The sequence below is a fragment of the Paroedura picta genome, chromosome 7 (assembly GCF_049243985.1).
Source record: "Paroedura picta isolate Pp20150507F chromosome 7, Ppicta_v3.0, whole genome shotgun sequence".
Taxonomy (NCBI): domain Eukaryota; kingdom Metazoa; phylum Chordata; class Lepidosauria; order Squamata; family Gekkonidae; genus Paroedura; species Paroedura picta.
This window is the reverse complement of record NC_135375.1, coordinates 25,991,659-26,011,944: the sequence shown is the minus strand read 5'-3', so window position 1 is coordinate 26,011,944 and position 20,286 is coordinate 25,991,659. Positions and strand designations below refer to the sequence as shown.

General features: G+C 44.7%; 1 protein-coding gene across 1 annotated transcript; it reads right to left on the bottom strand.

Annotated features, from left to right (window-relative positions):
• Positions 1–1,031: 1,031 nt before the first annotated feature.
• SNX18 (sorting nexin 18) lies at positions 1,032–18,608 on the bottom strand. Its single transcript, XM_077347108.1, has 2 exons — positions 16,461–18,608; positions 1,032–2,149 (listed from the first exon to the last, which is right to left on the bottom strand). Exons 1-2 carry the CDS (start codon positions 18,070–18,072, stop codon positions 1,896–1,898), a joined length of 1,866 nt encoding a protein of 621 aa, XP_077203223.1. The 5' UTR covers positions 18,073–18,608; the 3' UTR covers positions 1,032–1,895.
• Positions 18,609–20,286: the final 1,678 nt, after the last annotated feature.

Sequence of the window (20,286 nt, the reverse complement as noted above, 5' to 3'; positions counted from 1 at the left end):
TAATGGTAATTTTTAAATTATTTGCCCTCTTTACTGTTTTAAGCTTTGTCACTTAGCGTTTCTTGATATGTTATATTAAACTGGGTGTGTATAGACACACACACACCACTTACCCTTTCCTTGCACACCTGCTAAACTCACCTGTTTATTCCCTTGTTCCAGACACTTTACCACTGGAGCAGGGCCTGCTACCTTGTGATGACTAAAAGACACAAGAGCTTTCTCCTAATTGAAGCTCCCTGTTTCACCCAAAATATTAACCTTCTATTTAGCCAATACTGTCACCTTCAATACACTTTAAAAATTGTTTTAGTACCTGTAAAAGATGTAGCAAAACCAGCTCTAAACAGCTAGTCCATACTTAGCAGGAAGTTGCTACTTATGCGTGGGTAAACTTCTCAAACTGCTTTGAAACCTGCATCAGGGCGAAAAATATTTCTGCCATATAGCTGAAGCATGCAGCAACACACATCTGAAGCTGCCTTTGGTACAGAACTAATGGTGCAATTCTGGGAACTCTGGGCAATGACCTTTAAAGGACAGTGTTTAAAATTAGTTTAATTAAAGCTAGTGGGCATTGCATTGCAGGCAAGTAAACCGAAGCACCTTTTAAATACAGTGTCTAGCACTCTGCTACTTTCTGAACACTAATTTTGTATATATGTAACTTTAGATAATTAAGAACTTATTTCTTTTAAATAGGGTTACCTTGGAGTGCGGAAATGTAGGTAAAGAGAATCCTCACACCTGCCCTCACTGTATTAGGGCTCCATTACATCCATATGCACAGGACTTAAAGCACAATGTAGGGTAACAGCCAGCAGAAACATTCAAGGAAAATAAACTTGTCATTAACTACCACCATTTTCTTTTCAACCGAACAGCAGCTACAACAAGCATTAATGACAGTCTGCAATATAGGTCCATGCCTGAAGTCAAATAAATCAATAGCCAGTCAAGATGACATTTGCACACACACAAAAAAGTGCAGAGAGACATTCTTTCCACTGATTCTGTTCTCTTACTCACTATTACACTTGAGTACTCGTTTATTAGATAAGTGGTCCAAAGTTTCTATTTTTAAAAGTGTTACAGTGAATGGTTTTCCGTCACCATGTTAGGAATACAGCAGCGCCAAACTCTTTCCTGTGTGTTTAAGGTTCTGGTACGAGTAATAAATAGTATTTTTAAAAATCAGAATGAAGTCTAAAATGATTTTGGATCCCATTTTTCAACCAACATTTCTCTTACTACCAGGTATGCAATTTTAATTACAATTATTTCCAGTCACTATGAGGTTTGAAATCAGGCACTGTCGGAGGTGCCAACCCTTCATTCATTCAGTGATAAAAATGTGGTTTATTAGAAAAAAAATGAAAAAATTGTGAGTCTAAAGGCACAAAGTCGCATAGCTGCTCTAACAGGAATTTGTAAACAGATATGGTTGAATTATGAAATTCAAACCGAAGAGTATTTTAAAAAGGCATCTGAAGCAGGTTCTTTAAACTAACCAGCTTCTTTGAAGACCCAAAATGTTCTGCGGTCTACGGAATATGCACTAAAATACCGTATTTCAAAAAAGCAATAAGGCAGATAGTATAATCATTATGTCAAAAAACATTATAATGGTAGTGTAGGCATTCGGAGTATGACTTAGTTACAATGTGTAGTACAGTCTCCGCTACATAGGCATAATTATTTTCTCCTAATGCAATTATTAGGTTGAGTTGCATCCAAAACAGTTATAAAATCATCCTTGTACAGCAGCCTCAAGGAGGTGCCGATAGTTATTTGGGAAAAGTATTTGTTGTCTCTGCTGCTTAACTCATCCATATGCCAAGAAATATCCACTATTCAGAGTCCAGGAATTAAACAATATTGTAGCCATCCAGACATTAAACACTGTCGTACTTGTGAAGAGCTTCTTCTAACTTTTGCGTCACTTTTTGGAAAAAAAGTATTTGCTGTTGTAAGAAATGCTGCATTTGTGACTTGAAGTCCCTGACTCGAATTTTGTGGAAATGGTGGATTTCTGCCAGGGTAGCAAAAGAAATAATGTTACAACGATCCTGAATGCCATCCGCCTTCTGAGCCTCCATCTTCCCTTCTTCTACATGCCGCTTACTCTCCTTCACTTTGGTAAGGGCACCTGCATAATGAACAAAGAAGACATAATGGAATTTAATTACTGGGGGGAGAAAACCCTTTGCACTAACAAGCTTATTGTCAAAATTCTAAAGAACACTAATTACTCTCAAACTATGTAAAACATTAAAACAATCACTTGTGTGCAGAAAGAGATACTATCATTCAGACATATTACCATTGGGGAAGGACGGTGCCTCAAGGGTAGAGCACCTGGTTTGCAGCATTTAGGAAGTTCCAGGTTTAGTCCCTGGCATCTTTGGACAGAAAAGGTACAGGTAGTACCTTTTAACCTGAGACCATGGAACATTGCAGTCAGAGTAGGAAACACTTTGAAAGACCTCAGTGTAAGGCTGCTTCAAGTGCATATACTATAATCACTGTTTGCTCTGTAAGGGATATGGGAATGTTTGCCACACCCAAACAAAACGACCAAATCTAGGTTAAAATTGATTATCAGTATATGCCAGTAAATGCCAACTGAAATATGCATATTTCAGATAGTATTATGTACTTTATTAGAGTGATAACTAGAAATTGGAGTAGATGTAGCTCTTTGTGACCTCAAGAGTACAGATACGTAATTCCTGAAATTATGCAAACACAACTTCCAGAGGCTCACCATCTTCCTCCAAACACCTAGAACATCAATGTACCAGACTTGCGAAGGGAAGGAATTGATTGCTGTCTGTGATAAGTTTCTAACCAATTTAAATTAATTTGTTTATTGCCTATTGTTTCTAAATTGTTGTACAGATAGCTGTGCCAAGAGGGGTGATCCTATACATACAATAAATCAAAATCAAACCAATAATCAACAGCAATGGCTGATCTGTTTTCATATTCCAGGTTAAATCAGGAACAGAAATTACATTAAAAATTCACTTTGCTCACTTCATTATGACATACTATATTGTTGTTATTATTGTTTTGAACTGAACTTTAAAATGCTGTAAACCACCCCAAGCCTGTTTGCAGATAAACAGGCTCAGGGAAAGCGAACAAAGGAACAAAACTTCCTCTCTCTGGAATTCCCTGCTTGTATAAAAGACTTCTGTTTAACAACCCTAAGTCAACAGTCTCTAATCAACTCACAGGCAACTCTACAAGTTACCTAGATTTCTAGCAATCAGAATCTTTTAAAAGAAAAAAACACATTTTACAATGCCCCTAATCTGCAAGTCTACTGGCCAATATGCCAGATAAAGTTATGAAAAGATGAAGAGACCGAACCTATTTGTTGCAGCTTAATGCAACTCTAAATCAGCCTTTCTCAATCTTTCTACCGATTAGAAACCCCTGAAATATCCTTCAGGTTTTGAGAAATCACGGAAGTGATGTCAGCAGCCCAACCTTCCTGCCACTTCACCGGAAAAAGTCACAAATCATCAGAAGTGACATCTCCCAGGTGCTCCCACTGGATGTGACATCACACTCTGTCATCTCGGCCCCTCCTCCCAACACCAGGAATGGCCCAACAGCCTAACCCGCTGGTCCGGAACATAGCTGGGGCAGGCATCCACTGCTCTGTCTCCCCCTGCCACCCCCGATGAGCTTACCTCTCTGGACTCTAGTCAGTACCATGTGCAACAAACCTTGGATGGCAAGGATTGTTATGACCATTTTTGGGTTTTTTTTTTTTACATAACCATATATAGTCATATATTTAAAAAAATTAAATATATCTAAAAAATTAACCCCAATTGGAGAAACACTCTTGGGGCCATTGAAACCCCCCTGCCGAGAAAGCCTTCTCTAAGTGATAAAAAAACAGCCTTGGCCCAGGAATGGGTATCATGGGAGAGACAAACATGCCCAGAATCCCTTCAACATGGTCAGCAGATTCTGCAGAATATCATTAATTTGTGTAGAGAATCAGCAATGCTAGACTCAGTGAGAGAAACTATAATTGCAGCTGTCTCTTGAATGGGCTGCTAATCCAAACAGCTGCCTCTGCCTCTGTAGCCCAGCCAGTCCTAACTTTACTTTTGTTTTTACAGTGTGATTACAGCAGGATTTCAAATCCCAGATACTAGTGAACCTGCCTACTTGATTCTTAAAAAGGATGCTGCTGCAATTGACCTTAGTCATCCCTTGAGTCATTACACCTAAGGGGGAGCCACCTGGGAACCCCATATATATCTCAGGGAAGTTGTTTTCAAGATTTTTGCCTTCAGGAAACATTGTGAGAGATGCTCAGTGCCTGTTTTAAGAGGAACAGACAATTCATAGCAGCACTGGGCAAGCACTGTAGTGGGACCTCTCCCTGGCTGTATCAACAGAATACAAAGAATGGTGATAATGAACAAAGCTGCCTTTCAAAGAAAGATTGCCCACTATTAATGATCTTCTCACTTTAAGACACTTGATAAGCTTCCAAGCAAATTAAACACCATTGGCTTGGAGGAAGAAAGAGCCACACATGCAGCAAATGAATAAACAAATGGCGAATTCTGGCAGACAAATGTCCTAAATTTATAGGGCATATACAAATATTGCAGAGATAGTAAAGGAATGGAGTTTTTAATTGTTGCTTCCACATTTATGGCATGGAAGAACACATGCCTTACACATGCCTTCCTTATGTTCAATCTTCTACCTCCAACTGAAGGGTCTCAGGTGGCATGTGCTGGGAAAGACTGCCTGAAACCCTGTCTAGCAGCTGCCAGTCAAAGACAATTCTGGGCAAGATGAATGAACTAACATGCCTGTATTTTCTGACACCAACTCTGAGTCATGCTGAGTCACTGCACATGCAACGTCTTCAGTTACATTTGTCCACACAGCTCTGAGTGCATTATGGAGGTTTTTCTTTTTGAAAAAAAAAGGGTCTGATTAGTGAATTCACTGTACTTATTTTCAAAGGCTGAAGACCAGAGCCTCAAGAACAGATCTGGCAAAAAAAGGGCAGCCATTGCACTAAAGCTTGCTTTTATCAACTAACATACGTTTATGCAAAGCTTGTTTTATATACAACAGATGGAGGTTCTCAAACAAGTGATGAGCAAACCTGTTTTCCCTCCTATTTTGCAAGTGTTGTGTAGCAGTTTGAGTGTTGGACAAGGATCCGGGAGACCCAGGTTCAAATCCCCACTCTGTCACAGCAACTTGCTGGGTAACCTTGGGCTGCCTGGCCTCATTCAGCCAAGCCTACTTCACAGGATTGTTGTGAAGATAAAACAGAAGAGAATTATGTAAGCTGCTTTGGATCCCTGGTGTGGGGAGGGGAGTATAAATACTTTTTAAAAATAGCTAATTAGATAATTTCCCTCTTCAGCTCTTATATGATGAAGCAGGAAATCTTCAGATAAGAAGCACTATGTAAACTCTGTCCTGTCTACATTACAGGACATAGGATTAAACAGACAATGATTTATTTCCAGTAGCAACAGTGCCACATCAACTTTCATCTGTAAGCCCTTTGACAATAAGGCTTGTTGTTGTTATGTGCGAAGTCGTGTCCGACCCATCGCGACCCTATGGACAATGATCCTCCAGGCCTTCCTGTCCTCTACCATTCCCCGGAGTCCATTTAAGTTTGCACCTACTGCTTCAGTGACTCCATCCATCCACCTCATTCTCTGTCGTCCCCTTCTTCTTTTGCCCTCGATCGCTCCCAGCATTAGGCTCTTCTCCAGGGAGTCCTTCCTTCTCATGAGGTGGCCGAAATATTTGAGTTTCATCTTAAGGATCTGGCCTTCTAAAGAGCAGTCAGGGCTGATCTCCTCTAGGACTGACCGGTTTGTTCGCCTTGCAGTCCAAGGGACTCGCAAGAGTCTTCTCCAGCACCAGAGTTCAAAAGCCTCAATTCTTTGACGCTCGGCCTTCCTTATGGTCCAACTTTCGCAGCCATACATTGCAACTGGGAAGACCATAGCCTTGACTAAATGCACTTTTGTTGGCAGGGTGACGTCTCTGCTTTTTAGGATGCTGTCTAGATTTGCCATAGCTTTCCTCCCCAGGAGCAAGCGTCTTTTAATTTCTTTGCTGCAGTCCCCATCTGCAGTGATCTTGGAGCCCAGGAAAATAAAATCTGTCACCATCTCCATTTCTTCCCCTTCTATTTGCCAGGAATTGAGAGGGCCGGATGCCATGATCTTTGTTTTCTTGATGTTGAGTTTCAAGCCAACTTTTGCACTCTCCTCCTTCACCCGCATCAACAGGCTCTTTAGTTCCTCTTCACTCTTCACTTTCTGCCATTGACAATAAGGCTATGATATCATTATGGAACATGCCCATGTAATTTGCACTCGACAAAAACCTCTTAATGCCTCTTGTCCTCGGTTTCCTTTAACCTCTAGATTAGAGCACAGACTTTAAAGGTATAATCAGTTTGTGCCTAAAATATTTACTTTGTTGGAATACCTAATTTTAAAAAGTTTTTGCTTCTAGTGGCGAGAATAATGACAGGAGGGAGACTCTCAATAGCACAATTTTCAGTAGACTACAACTGGCCTACTGGCTAATGGATGCTACCCATCTGCGATGTTATACAACAAACCTTAAAACGATAGCATTATAAAGATGATAAAATTTACCCTGTTTCTTTTGGAAGCTTCACATATCCAAAAGGAAGGTTTATGGCTACAGAATAAAAACTTTATATAATCCTTAGTACCATTCGAATGAAATGGTATCTGGTGTGGTGGTTAGGAGCGTAGACCTCTAAATCTGGTGAGCCATGTTCGATTCTGCGCTCCCCCACATGCAACCAGCTGGGTGACCTTGAGCTTGCCACAGCACTGAGAGAACTGTTCTGACTGAGCAGTAATATCAGGTCTCTCTCAGCCTCACCCACCTCACCGGGTGTCTGTTGTGGGGAGAGGAAAGGGAAGGCAAATGTAAGCCGCTTTGAGCCTCCTTTGGGAAGAGAAAAGCGGCATATAAGAATAAACTGTTCTTCTTTTCATTTCATAATAATGGAAAGCTTTAATCATTGCTAGAATCAGTGCTGTGGAGCCAAATGTTTTATTTACTCAATGTTAAAGGAGTTAGGCTCAAAGACCAATTAGATATATCACCTCCAGTTTGCCTTTGTGTTAAGAAAAGGACAGTGTACATGTGTTTAAACAAGAGACTAGAATATGACCAACAGCTGACCCTTGCAAAAATTCAGACACAGCAGTATCATGTCAACTCTGGAACATTCTGGTGTGTCTGCTGCATTTCAGAGTCCTACTAGCCAGGGGAAGCATTAATATGAGCACTTTAGTTTGGTTTACTGCAGCGATGCTATCTCAACTTACAGTATAGAACAGGGGTAGTCAAACTGCGGCCCTCCAGATGTCCGTGAACTACAATTCCCAGGAGCCCCTGCCAGCATTCGCTGGCAGGGGCTCCTGGGAATTGTAGTTCACGGACATCTGGAGGGCCGCAGTTTGACTACCCCTGGTATAGAACATTAAGAATGACATTGCTTTCGTGCCAAGATGCCTGAAGTCCAGAAAGTGGTCTTGTAATAATAAAGTTGCAGCATCATGTTAGCATCTTTTCCCTGAGTAATGGGAATCACCTGTTCAAGCAGGAAACCACACGTTTCCATTAAAAATTTGTGGGCATTTTTGTATATACTGGTATAAAGGTGAAAAGGAAGTAAGAAGTTCAGGAGCCGCTGTCAAGCCCAATCTGCTATGAACATTTTTCTTTCCCCGTAAAACACAAATAAACTTCTTCCATTTGGCAAGTCAGAAAGATGTAAAATGATACTCTTTGCTGAAGACTGCCATCAACACAAGAATACAAATTCATCTTCAATCTACTACAGGTTGTACAGGGATTATTTTAATTTCTAGAAAACACACGAGTATTCCAAAGTATATTCCTAATGTGTATAACTTTTCAGAAGGGGAACAAAATTTAGTATCTCAGCAAACTTACAATTACTACCATGAAAAAAGGTTGAATGTACACATGCCCATTTTTTTTTGCAACATTATTTTTTCAGGGGCATTTCCCCTCAAAACATGAGCACTTTTGGCTTTTAAAAAGCGTTTTAACTACCCTTAAGACAAATTCATAAACGGGTCTAGAAAGAAATCCTAGAGATCCTGATACTTTTGAGCTTTGCAGTATTTCTCACAATCATTATATGTACCCGCCAAGATACTATTTTAACTTGCTTGCACTAAATTTTTGCTTTTTTAAAAAATCAGAGATACTTTAAAGCTCAATTTGAGGATTCTATGACGACCAATTTACGAAGGCAAATTCTGTGAGAATCGTCTCCTCATGAACAGAAAGTGTGTCTGTTGCTCTTCTGGATACTGGCCACCCATCTTAGTGTTCAAGAATGATCTTTAAATGACATGTCAGATGGCATGTTTTATTGAGGTCACAGATGTTCTTGAAGGATTTCCTTCCCACCGTCCATTTATTCATTTATATCTCACCTTTCTCCCCAATGGGGACCCAAACACACTCCTCTCCTCCATGTTATCCTCACAACAACCCTGTGAGGTAGTTCTATAAATTACTAAATTCTAGAGAGATTTCATAAATCAAAGCCAGATACAGGAAACAGCTATGGTGTCAAATGCAGGTATTGCAAGTAAAAACCAGAACCACTGGCTTCAAAATCTAAATTTATGTTCACTTTTACATTCTGACTAAATTGCATACCAATGTACAGTTTGCATTGGTTTTCTCACATCTATTTCAGTTTCAATTGGAATTAATGAAGAAAAACGTACTTGAATTTTTTAAAAAGGAAATGTTCTAGTTCCCTTTTCTTTTCCTAGCAACTTAATTCTGTTGTATATAAGAAGAGCTGGGGTGGGGGTTGTACCCCAGTTTTCACTGAAGGAGTCTCAAAGTGGCTTACAATTGCCTACTCTTCCTCTCCTGTGAGGTGAGGCTGAGAGCTGTGAGAAGAACTTTGACTGGCCCAAGGCCACTCAGCTGGCTGCATATAGAGGACGACGGGGGAATCAAACTCAGTACTCCAGATTACTTATTTCATTTATTCATGTAATTTATATACCACCCCTCACTGTGATGTCTCGGGGTAGAGCATTAGAGGCCACTGGTCTTAACCACTACACAAAATTCACTCTAATGTATCCTTAGTACGTTGCTTACACAGTACTATCCCAGAAAGAACAGCCCGGTTACAAAACTTGTGGTGAACCACTTGTGTACTGGTACAAACAACAGATCCAGCACCGGTACATACAATAAGTCAGGCTTTCTCAACCAGGGTTTTGCAAAACCCTAGGGTTTGACGGCCCTGGAAGGGCTTCCTGAAAGGGTGGGAGTTAAACATTTATCAGGTGATATGATCATAAATGGTCATGTCGACCTGCCCTCCCTCCCAAATGGCCAACAAAGGGCCTGGGGGGGGGAGTGGTGAGGGGCCCCAGGTGGGTGTGTACACAGCTATGCTTCTCAACCATATTCTGCACATATCATGCCACTTCCAAGGTTTCTCGAAGCCTGAAGGATATTTCAGGAGTTTCTCATTGGTAACAAAGTTGAGAAAGTCTGCATTAGGTGCACTGCACTGGCACAAACAATAGATCTCCTGGAATTAGCTACACTGGTACAAACAACGGATCCAGATCTTTGAGTCAGATCCAAAGCATGCTCCTCTGCTCATAGATTGTTTTCTTGCATGACATTACTGTTACAAAATTTGAGAAGGAACGAAGATTCTCGTGTTTTGATAGCCTTGGAAATATGCAGGAACAGTGCAAGTATCCAATGCTACTTCTAATGGCTACACAGTTCAATGTGATATGCGAAATTCCTTTTTCGCCTAGAGGAGCAGGAGAGGGGCTTTTCATAGCACACTCATTTAAACCATAACTTTAAAAGATTTTACTGATAGGAACCCCCCCCCTTCAAAATATTCCCATGCATATTATGTCTCACCTTTTCTAAGTGTATGAGGGCAATGCTTCTTAGTTCAGGGGCAAATTCAATGTTAGTTTGGAGATCTATGGCATGTAGGAAAGATCCAGGTAGGAAAAGTACACAGGATGCCTGTTACTGCCTGCATCAATTGGTAAAACAGCACAGGGGTAACAGTGCTGGACCCATTATGCACGGGGGTTTTAGCGCACATTCGGGGTGGAATGGCGGCGACTAAAATCACCGATAACGCACGGAGCCGGCTGCAACCGGCCGCAGCTTCGGTGCATGCCGCCGAAAAAGCCGCGTCAGTGAAACGCGGAAGAAAGCGCAGCTTCCGGGTGACCGGGGCGCAACCAGAAGCGGCGCCCGGATCGCCGCGTGCATAATCGGTTACTCTGGGTTTTGCCGCCGTCGCGCCCCCTCCCGTACATAACCGGTATGCGTCGCGTCTTCCCCCTCCGCGTTTTCCATGTGACCCGAAATCGCCGTTTCGGTGGCCGTGCATAATGGGCCCTGAGGTTGCTTTGTACAGTAGAACTATATGGACCTAGGCTAGAAACCTGAAGAACAGATTCGCACATCTACCCTCTCCTGGCAACCCAAAACACCCATCCTAAACCCTGAAGTACAAGAGGTTCCTAGGAACAGAATTTCAAGGAGCATTTCAGCCTGTCATGGGAAAGGGAACAGTGGTCAACGGGCAGAAATCCTTGTGCCTGTGGAAACACTTGCCTGGATCCAACCCTATTTCCAGACACAGTAATTGCAGATCTCAGAAATAATGTGTCGTTTGAACATAGTCTATCGTATTGAACAAGAACTTTAAAGCAGTCTAAATCTTTTGGAATTGAGATAATAGGCTATCAAGAAAAACAAAATAAAAGATTGATCACTGTATGGTATGGAGAAAGGGATACAGAAGAAACTATCCTCGACTTGTGTATCTGGGCCTGGCTTAGTGGCTGGCATTGTACAATTAAGCCAGACTTTCCCCAGGGACAGACTACCAGGGGTTGGGAAGGAGGAAAAACTGAAAACAAGGGGGCAGATAAAGGCAGGTTGACTGGTGGGTGGGAAGAAGAGAAAAAAGCAAGAAAACGGGAAAGGGCTACAGGGGCAACCAAAGAAGGGAAAGAAGAAATAAAAGGGGGTGGGGGGACAAATTTTCGTAGCTTGTTCTCTTTTTTTCTAACTAAAAAAAGCGACTTGAAGAATGAAGCACTACAACACCCATGTGCCATTTTCAACAGACGTGAACACATTTAGTGCCCCTTCAACTGGCATTTAAATGCGCACTTAATTTTAAATTTCTTGAACAGCCATACTAATACACATTATGATCCTAGTCATTCCTATTACAAGCGTCAATTATACCAGTATGGAAACTCCAAAGCATTTAGTGCTCTTTTTTTTTTAACCCTGGCAATCATCTGTGCGCTACAAAGTTTTATTGTGAGGGTACTTGAAGCCTCCTTTATTTCCCAGCATCACTGACAGACCAAATGTGATATGCTGGAAACTTACTTTCCCTTAACCAGTACCAATATATCCATGTTTCTCAGTTATTTCTGTCACATTTTCCATTATTGTATTTGCTTAATGTTTAAATTCTGAACAGTAAAGACTTGCAACAAAGGAAAAATCTATATATGGATTGCAAAGTGGGTATCCCTGCGTGTATGGTCAACAGAGCTAAAACAAGCTAGGAAGAATCCCAAGGTGTCATGGTGGCAATGGCAGGAAGCATAATTTTACAATGAAGAGCAAGCAAACCAGTATTCCTGTTTTCTTCACTAATTTCCTGATAGTTTACTTCAAGAGGATGATGGGAACTATTTACAATGACTAGGGCACCAAAGTGAAACTCAAAAAAAACAAGATAGTACCAAAAATACGTCACCATTTTCCAGACTTTAGTGAGCATCTCCAAAATCACAATATATAAAGGTCTGGCACTGGCAAAGATTTATTTCACAAGATTTTGTTCTTTTAACCATAAACTAAATTATCTTTATAAACTTTTATCTGGAGACTGAATAATTCTGGCTGCCATGATTAGAGAAACTTTCCTAGGTGCAAGTCCCACTGACCCATTATGCACAGGCCAAAATGCCTGTGCTGGCGGAGGCAGAGCATCAGGGAAAATCCCCGATTATGCATGCCCTGCCATCAGCACAGGAATGGCCCGGCCCAGGGCTATGGGAGGCCTGCCTTATGGGCCTTCGGCAGTCCCCTAGATACCATGGGTATAACCTACAGTGCCGGGCCTTTTGGCCCACCCGGTCCTGACCTACAATGTCCCTGCAGGGATACCGCATGCCCCTGTGAGCTTCACATAGCTGGCAGGGGCGTCCCCTGGCCCCCACCATGGTGGGAGGGCTGCATGCTGCTCTCTGACAGCATGCGGTTGGGGCCAGGCCCCTCCCCACTCCCCCCTTGGCCACTGCCACTGGCGGGCAGCATCCCGGGCTTCCTGGCCCCAGCGTGCAGCACATGTGCGCACACTACGCCTGGGCATCAGCATATGGCAGGGAGCCCCGCCCCCGTGCATACACAGGGAATGGTGTGGCGGCAGCCCAGCAAAGCAGCTGCTGTGCATAATAGGTCACTGATTAACATGGAACTTACTCCTGAGTAGACTTACTTAGGATTGCTTCCTCTGTCACCTAAATGGTTTACCTATTCTGTTGTTGTATTTTCAAACCTCTTATCTAAATAATGGGGTGGGGGGATGGAGAGAGGAGAGTATGTTTAGCATAATTGTAGGTTTGACAGCAGAACTCATCTCTACTACTTCACTATGAGGAATTGCCATAGCTATGGCCACCTGGGAACTGTGGAACTCTTTAACGATCTGCCAATCCAAAATGCTTGTGTTGTGAAACAAGATTCTGACTTCTTCCCTGTAACAAAATGTTGTGATGGGTGAGAAAACAATTCCATCTTTCCAGGTGTACTGTACCCCAGTATGGATAATGCATGCAAGAGAGGCTGCAATGAAATTATGATAGAGCTAGAGCATCCTCAGTTTGGGATACCAAAATCTGTCACCTTAGCCAGAAATTATAATTCTTTCAGTTTTATTGCTTGTGGACTATGGCACATTCTGGAGTACTCCAGGATTTTGGAATTGCTGCCAGTATAAATCCTTAATCAGCCACTGTATAAATGCTCAAATAAAACACAAATTATTTAGATTGTTATGATTCAAGTCAAATGTAGACCACCAAGTACTTGCGGTGGCCCATAAAGAGCTTGACAGACCTCCATAATTTTGTTATTGGAATGGAATTGCAAAAGCAGGGAACCGTCAAGCATCTGATGGTCATAATATATGGATGGTATGCTGTACCTGGCATGGTGGATCTCAAGCTGTGCAGGCCTGATGTAGGCCATTTTATCTTGAGAGTATCTGGGAGATACTGTACTATGGGCTCACCTCCAGGCTGATGTACTGTATTAAGAGATGAAAGTAATACCTGAGAGGTGGTCATGAAATGTTGTGATGTTGCCTGAACCTCTACAACTTAAAAAAAAATAAACATGGTACCTGCCAACATAAATCCACGGTTCCATGTTCTCCAGAATTCTCCAGAAACGTGTTGGCTTACAAGCCCGATGTTCTCTACCCTGCCTTCCACCATGAGATAAAGCCCTCACCTATGAGTAACCCACATTTTAATCAATAAACTGGCTGCAAGTGCTTCTCCAAAGAAAGACATTAATGTGATACTAAAAATCCTACCACAAATTAACATTACATTTTATACAAATTATAATGATGGCTGCTAAAATTAATAACTCCATCAAGCCTTTTCATGATAGACTACGTAATAGTGTTCAGATGGTAATCACACTGATTATCTGTACAGGCAGCATTTAAAATAAATGCTGTAGAGTGGCACTAAATTGTATAATGCAAAGGACTCCACAATATAGTGAAACCGGTACTAATTAAAACAGCTTTTCAAAAAGTTCTGTATACAAAAAAGAGAAAAATCTACCATGAATACCTTCATTCCTTGTTTTCCTATGGCAAGAACTGTGTATTTCCATATAAAATTTTAGTTTAATGGTACTTTCAGTGTGCCTTTTTCTAAACAGATACTGTTTATACGTTTGCAAAATCCACCACAAAGTTATTGTTTGCAAAAAAAACTTACCTTTGGTCACCTACACAGTATTAATTTTAATCTGTTCCCCATAATATATTTCTGGCAAGGGTTTGGAGTAGGAGCATGTCTCATGGCTTAAGTGCCACTCAGCGCTTAATACCCACTCAGGGCAGCTGTCCCGCCCCTGAGTGCCTCCTCTTCCGACCTGCTTGCCTGCCTGTCCAGCAGGCAGACCAATCACCTTCAGTCCCCCACCCCTGACCACCCCCTCTTCCTTCCACTTCCCTCTGAGGCTTGGAGGCTGCAGATCCCTGCTGCATGAGAGCTGCCCCTGCCAGTGAGTTCCCTACTAGCTGCCTGCAGCCTTTCCTGGTCCTGGGGGGAGGGGGTGCTGTCCGCAAACTTCTTCCACCCCCACCCCCCAATCTAGCACCTGTTGTATTCCTGAATGCAACTATGGGAGCATTTACAAAACTTTACAAGCATCTCAGATGTTAATGGGATAGATTAATCATACATTTAGAGGTTAAGCATATGACACCTTAGTTGATCTCAATGAGAATTATACATACTGGTCCTTAGATGTCCCTATACAATCTTATTTTAGCTGTTAGAATATTATATAACAACTTCTGCCCTGTCACTGTGTTTCCTAGTGAAAAATGGCTCTTAAACATAATACAATTAAAACTATATTATTTACAATGGGAGGTATTCTGATCTTTGCCCTTTAACTTGCAGAATACACTAACTGATTGGAATTGGCTACCAGGATGGTAAACACAAGATGCAAATAGGCAATATTTATTAGGGATAGGCACATCTCTAAAAATTCTGGTTCATGGTGGCACTCAAACCAAACCCCAAATTGAACTGAACCAAAAATTTCCCAAATTGGCCAGTTTGGATCCCGGCTTTGAAAAGGGAGTGATATGGGTATGTTTAATGGCTTGCAGCCATTTAAACCTAACAGTTGATGGACAGACCCACCCTGCAATTAGGTTGAAATGGCTGGCAGCCATTTTAGTCTTAAGCGCTGATTGGCAGACCTGCCCTGCTCAGCTGTTAAGTTTAAATGGCCTGAACAGCTGAACTAGACAAAAGTTTGGTAAGTGTTTGAAGAAGAAGAATAAGAGGAAGAATTGGTTCTTATATGCCACTTTTCTCTACCAGAGGGAGTCTCAAAGTGGCTTACAATCACCTTCCCTTTCCTCTTCCTACAACAGACACCCTATGACAGGGGTAGTCAAACTGCGGCCCTCCAGATGTCCATGGACTACAATTCCCAGAAGCCCCTGCCAGCATTCGCTGCCAGTTTGACTACCCCTGCCCTATGAGGTAGGTAAGGCTGAGAGAGCCCTGATATTACTGCTCTGTCAGAACAGCTTTAGTGGGGGAGCGAGGAATCAAACCCAGCTCGCCAGATTAGAAATAGGTGCTTCTAACTACTACACCAAGATGGCTTGAAGAAGCTTGATGCTTCCATGAGCATCAGTTTACGGACTATGAACCAGGCCAGGTTTGTGATGAATTTTCACTAGTAAACCAATTTGTCCTAATCCACATTACTTATACAAGTTTACCTGTATAAATGAAATCAAACTTTCAGTCACACAATTCTTAACTACAACACATTACAGAGTTCTTTCCATGTAGCTCACCCACTAAAAAATTCGAAGCGTGCTATTCTAAGGAGAATTACATCATTCTAGTTCTACTGAAATCAATGGGAAGGGAGCAACTGTACACTGGCCTAAATACTTCACATAGAAACATTAGATCAGGGACAAAGAAACAGGCAGAGTGAATGCCTTTTGAGATAAAGGCCTGGAAATGTCAACTACAAGGGAGTTATATTGTTTATGAGAACAGCCTATTAATGCATATGTGAGCAAAATTCAAGAATGCAAATATAGAGCAAAAAGGTAGTTTGTCATCTGGTACAAGAATATATAGTATAGCATACAGACACAGATAGTCCTTGAATTATTCAAGCAACCCCTTAAGTTCTAAAACTAACTTTAAGACACACGGTACATTTTGTGAATTAGCATTACCCAGCTTTGTGTGCAGATCACAGGCATTTGATCAGAGAGATAAGATCTCTGCATATCAAAGATGCTGCTATGTATGTAGTATTTTAATGGGACCTTGTTTTAACAACTCAACAGAACCCTGGCAGAATGCAAAGTTAATAGTGATTCACCAGGGAAAGAGAAGAATGGGGCAAGCCAAAGTCAAATCCAGCTTACATATTTTTCAGAATACACCATTTTTCCAAAAGCCTTCAAAGCAAAATTCAAGAGCACTGACTCTATATTGCTATTTTGATAACTACAGCTACATTACCTTTTTGGACATGAATGATGTCTGGGAAATTCGCCAGATGTCCCTGATACAGTGCTAACAAATCCATCACAGGATCCAGGTCCTGCCTGGGTTGGTCTGCAAAGAGTTCACCAATAGCATCGTAAGCTTCTCCAGTAAAGGCAATGGCTTGATTGAGGCCAACTGAAAAAGCTTGCTGGTCCATCTCAAAGGCTTGGCTGAGGCCCTTGAAGGAATGCCCCACTTTCTGGTACTCCTTCTTGAAGCCAGTGACTTGTTTGCGAGCAAACTCGTTCACCGTCTGATTGAGCTGAATGGTGCTCTCGTCCATCTTCTTAGTGAAGCTCTTGAAGCTATCTACCTGGCTTTCAACCTCCTGCAGGTCCAGAGAAGTGGGATGGCCAGCGGGGACACTAATGGTCAGGAAGAAGTTGGCACCCACCATCTCGTCCTTCTCTGCTTTGCGCTTGCCCTGCTTCCAGGCCTTCTCATCGGTGCTGGGGCAGGTGAGGAAGTGTTGGAAGGCATCACACTGGGCCAACACCGGATGGCTACACATATGGTCCATCCACCAGGCCAGGCCCTTGCGGCGCTTGGAGATGAAGTCCTCCTCGAAGCGCCCGGTGGCCTGCTTCTCAGGCAAGTGGGGCACGGAGATGACGGGGAACTTCTCCACCAGGCGCCCGTAGAGCCAGTCAAAGTGCTTGTAGCGCCGGTGCACCTGCTGGCCCGTGTGGCTGGGCACCAGCTTGTAGGCGATGTAGCTCTTCATGCCCTTGAATTTGGTCTGCTTGGTGGGGTCTTCGATGGAGCACTGGAAAGGGTAGGGGTTCTCCTGCCACTCGGGCCCGTGGGGGCCCAGCACCACGCACAGCTTGTCGCCGTCCTTCACGAAGCCCGACGCCTCGCCCAGCACGAAGGCCTCGCCGCCCGACTTGACGAAGGTGGAGAAGCGGTTCAAGTTGCGGCTCACCGTGGCCGAGCTCTTGGCGCCGCCGCCGCCCCCTCCGCCCCCGCCGGCGGGGTGATGCAGGTGGGCGCCCGGCTGGCTGCCCCGGGAGCTGAGCGACAGATCCGAGCGGGTGGAGAGGCGGTACCTGCCCGCGGCGGGCCCCGCGCCCGCGTTCTCGTAGTCCGGGTAGGAGCTGCCCAGCACGCCCGGCTCGTCGGCCACGGTGGAGCTGTCGTCCCAGTCATCGTCCCAGTCGTCGTCGCTGCCCTGGCTGGGCTGGTAGGCAGAGCCGCCGTAGGCGAACGGGTAGCCGGACGACAGCGGCGGCGGCGGCAGCTGGAAGGGCTCGGCGGCCGGCGGAGGGTGGAAGGCGGCCGGCGGGGCCGCCGCCACGGGCTCGAAGCCGCCTCCGCCGCCGCCGCCGCCTCCGGAGGGCAGGTTGGCGTAGCGGCTCGGGGCGGGCGCGGGCAGCGGGGCGGGCGGCTCGGCGGCCGGGGCGCGGATGACCTGGACGTAGGAGGCCGGGAAGAGGCCGCGGTCGCCGCGGCTGTTGACGCCCTCCAGCCAGCCCTCGATCTCCTGGTCGCTGCACAGGCTCAGCACCTCGTGCTCGCGCAGCGAGATCTCGCCCGGGTTCTCCGACTTGAAGTCGTACAGCGCCCGGGCCCGCAGCAGCGCCATGGCCGGCGAGGATGGCCGCGAGCAGGCGCCGACGGGCCGCCCCGCAGCGCCGCCAAACGCCCGCCCACTCCGCCGCCGGCAACAACGGCGATGCTCGCCCGCCTCACGGAGGAGGAGGAGGAGGAGGAGGAGAACGGGGGGGGGGGGGTCTCCTCGCCTGGCCTGGCCTGGCTTCCCTCCCTCGCGGCCGGCTGGAGTCTCCTCCGGGCGGGCTCTGCTGAGGCGTTTGTCTGTCAGCCTCGTCGGCGCCCGAGTCCCCGCTTCACCTCGCGCGTGGACGGCGGGGCGGGGTGGAGGGGAGGTGGGGGGGGGGACCGTCCCACGTCGCCAGTTTCGCTAATCCAGAGCCGAGAGAAAGGGCCTCGGAGCAGAGCGCAGAGTTGCCGCCCCCATCGATGGGGCGGGGGAGGGAGGGGTGACGGCCGGGCCGAGCGCTCTTCGTTGGGGCGGCTTCAGGGGGCCCGGCCTGCCCTCTGGCGTCCGACTCGGGAGGAGCCGCCGCCGCCGCTGCTGCTGCTGCCTCAGCGCGCGAGGAGAAAAGGCGGGCGAGGACAAGCGCCGACCGCGGGCTCAGCTTTCGGGGTTAGGTGTCGGCCGGCCGGAAGGGAGCAAGGGAAACGCAGCCACTCCCCAAGGGCGGCGGCTAAGAAGGAGCGCGCTTTTGTTTTTGGGAGGTTGCCCTCGCCCGCTGATGGGATTCCCTTCCAAAGAAGTCTGAAGAAGCAAGTTACTTACCGCCTCCATACCGAATAAATCTTTGTTGGTCTTAAAGGTGCCATTGGACTCAGATTGCGTTGTAGTATTTGAGACCAACAAGGCTACCCATTTGAACTAGAAGAAGAAGAAGAAGTTGGTTCTTATATGCCGCTTTTCCCTACCCGAAGGAGGCTCAAAGCGGCTTACAGCCGCCTTCCCATCCACAAGTGAATCCCCTCAGGAGCTATTCCCCCCCGCTCTTCTCCCGTTATTTGACTGCGATGTGAAATTTTGTTGTCACTCAAAGCAGGTAAAAAATTGCCTGCTGATGGTTCTGGTCCCAACAGCAGCACCCCAATTAATAAACAACAAAAATAGTTGGGTTTTAGGCCCTTCATTTTTCACTATTCGAAGGAGTCCCAAGGTAGCTTAAAATTGCCTTCCCTTCCCCTCCACACAACACACCTAGTGCGGTAGGTGGTGCTGAGAGAGCTCCTCAGAGAACTGTAGCAGGCTCAAGGTCACTCAGCTGCCTGTATGTGGAAGAGTGAGGGATCAAACCCAGTTCTTCAGATTAGAGGACGTCACTCTTAACCATAGCACTGTACTGGCAACAGGCATAGAAGTGAAAATGCAGCTACGATGCCTCAAGATTTTGTTTTCCTCTCATCCCCATGTTTTAAAACTTATTTGAAAGGAACATTCTTCAAAACCATGATATAGTGTTTTCTTTAATATTTAGGCCTGGCAGCAGTAAGACTCCTGACATCTGGTTACGTCATATGATAATTTTATTACATGTTTTTAAATCCTAAACATGTTTATATCCTGTTGATGAATCAAAATATGTCTTAAATGACTAGCAAATACTTGCAACTATTCATATTTTGTATTCGACAGCAAAAGCTACATTGGAGGCCTGTTAGACTCATGCAAACTAAGCCTACAGTCCTTAGTGTGATTATTGGTCAGCAGTAGTGTCAGTGCCCCGGCCCAACATAATATAAAATGATAATTTTTTTTGCAACCCTTCTCTTCTTCCATGTTTCTCTCTTTTATAGCCAAGATACCTTGTTCATCTATCAGGTACTCCTACTGCAGTCTAATACAGCTACCCTCTGAAAGTGGTAAAGTGGGGAGTCACACGTGGGTCTGCCCGCTCTGATGACAATAAGATTGTCATTGGATCTTGAAAGTCAGTGGTTCTCAACCTTCCTAATGCCGCAACCCTTTAACACAGTTCCTTATGTTGTGGTGACCCCAACCATAAAATTATGCAAGTGTTCTTTCACAGAAATTTAACTGAAACTGACCAATGTCATGAAGATCCATTGTTCATGATTGTATATACATTGTTTTTTTCCTGGGGTTTCTCAGTTCAGTTCTGCCTCTTGTCCCACCATGCTGATCTTGCTCTTTTCCGCTGCTCCAGTCAGATGAACGCTACCTCAATCTACCCCACAAGGCTGTTGTGTAGATGGAGCCCCCCGACCAAGCTGCTTGCCCTGCCGCGACCCC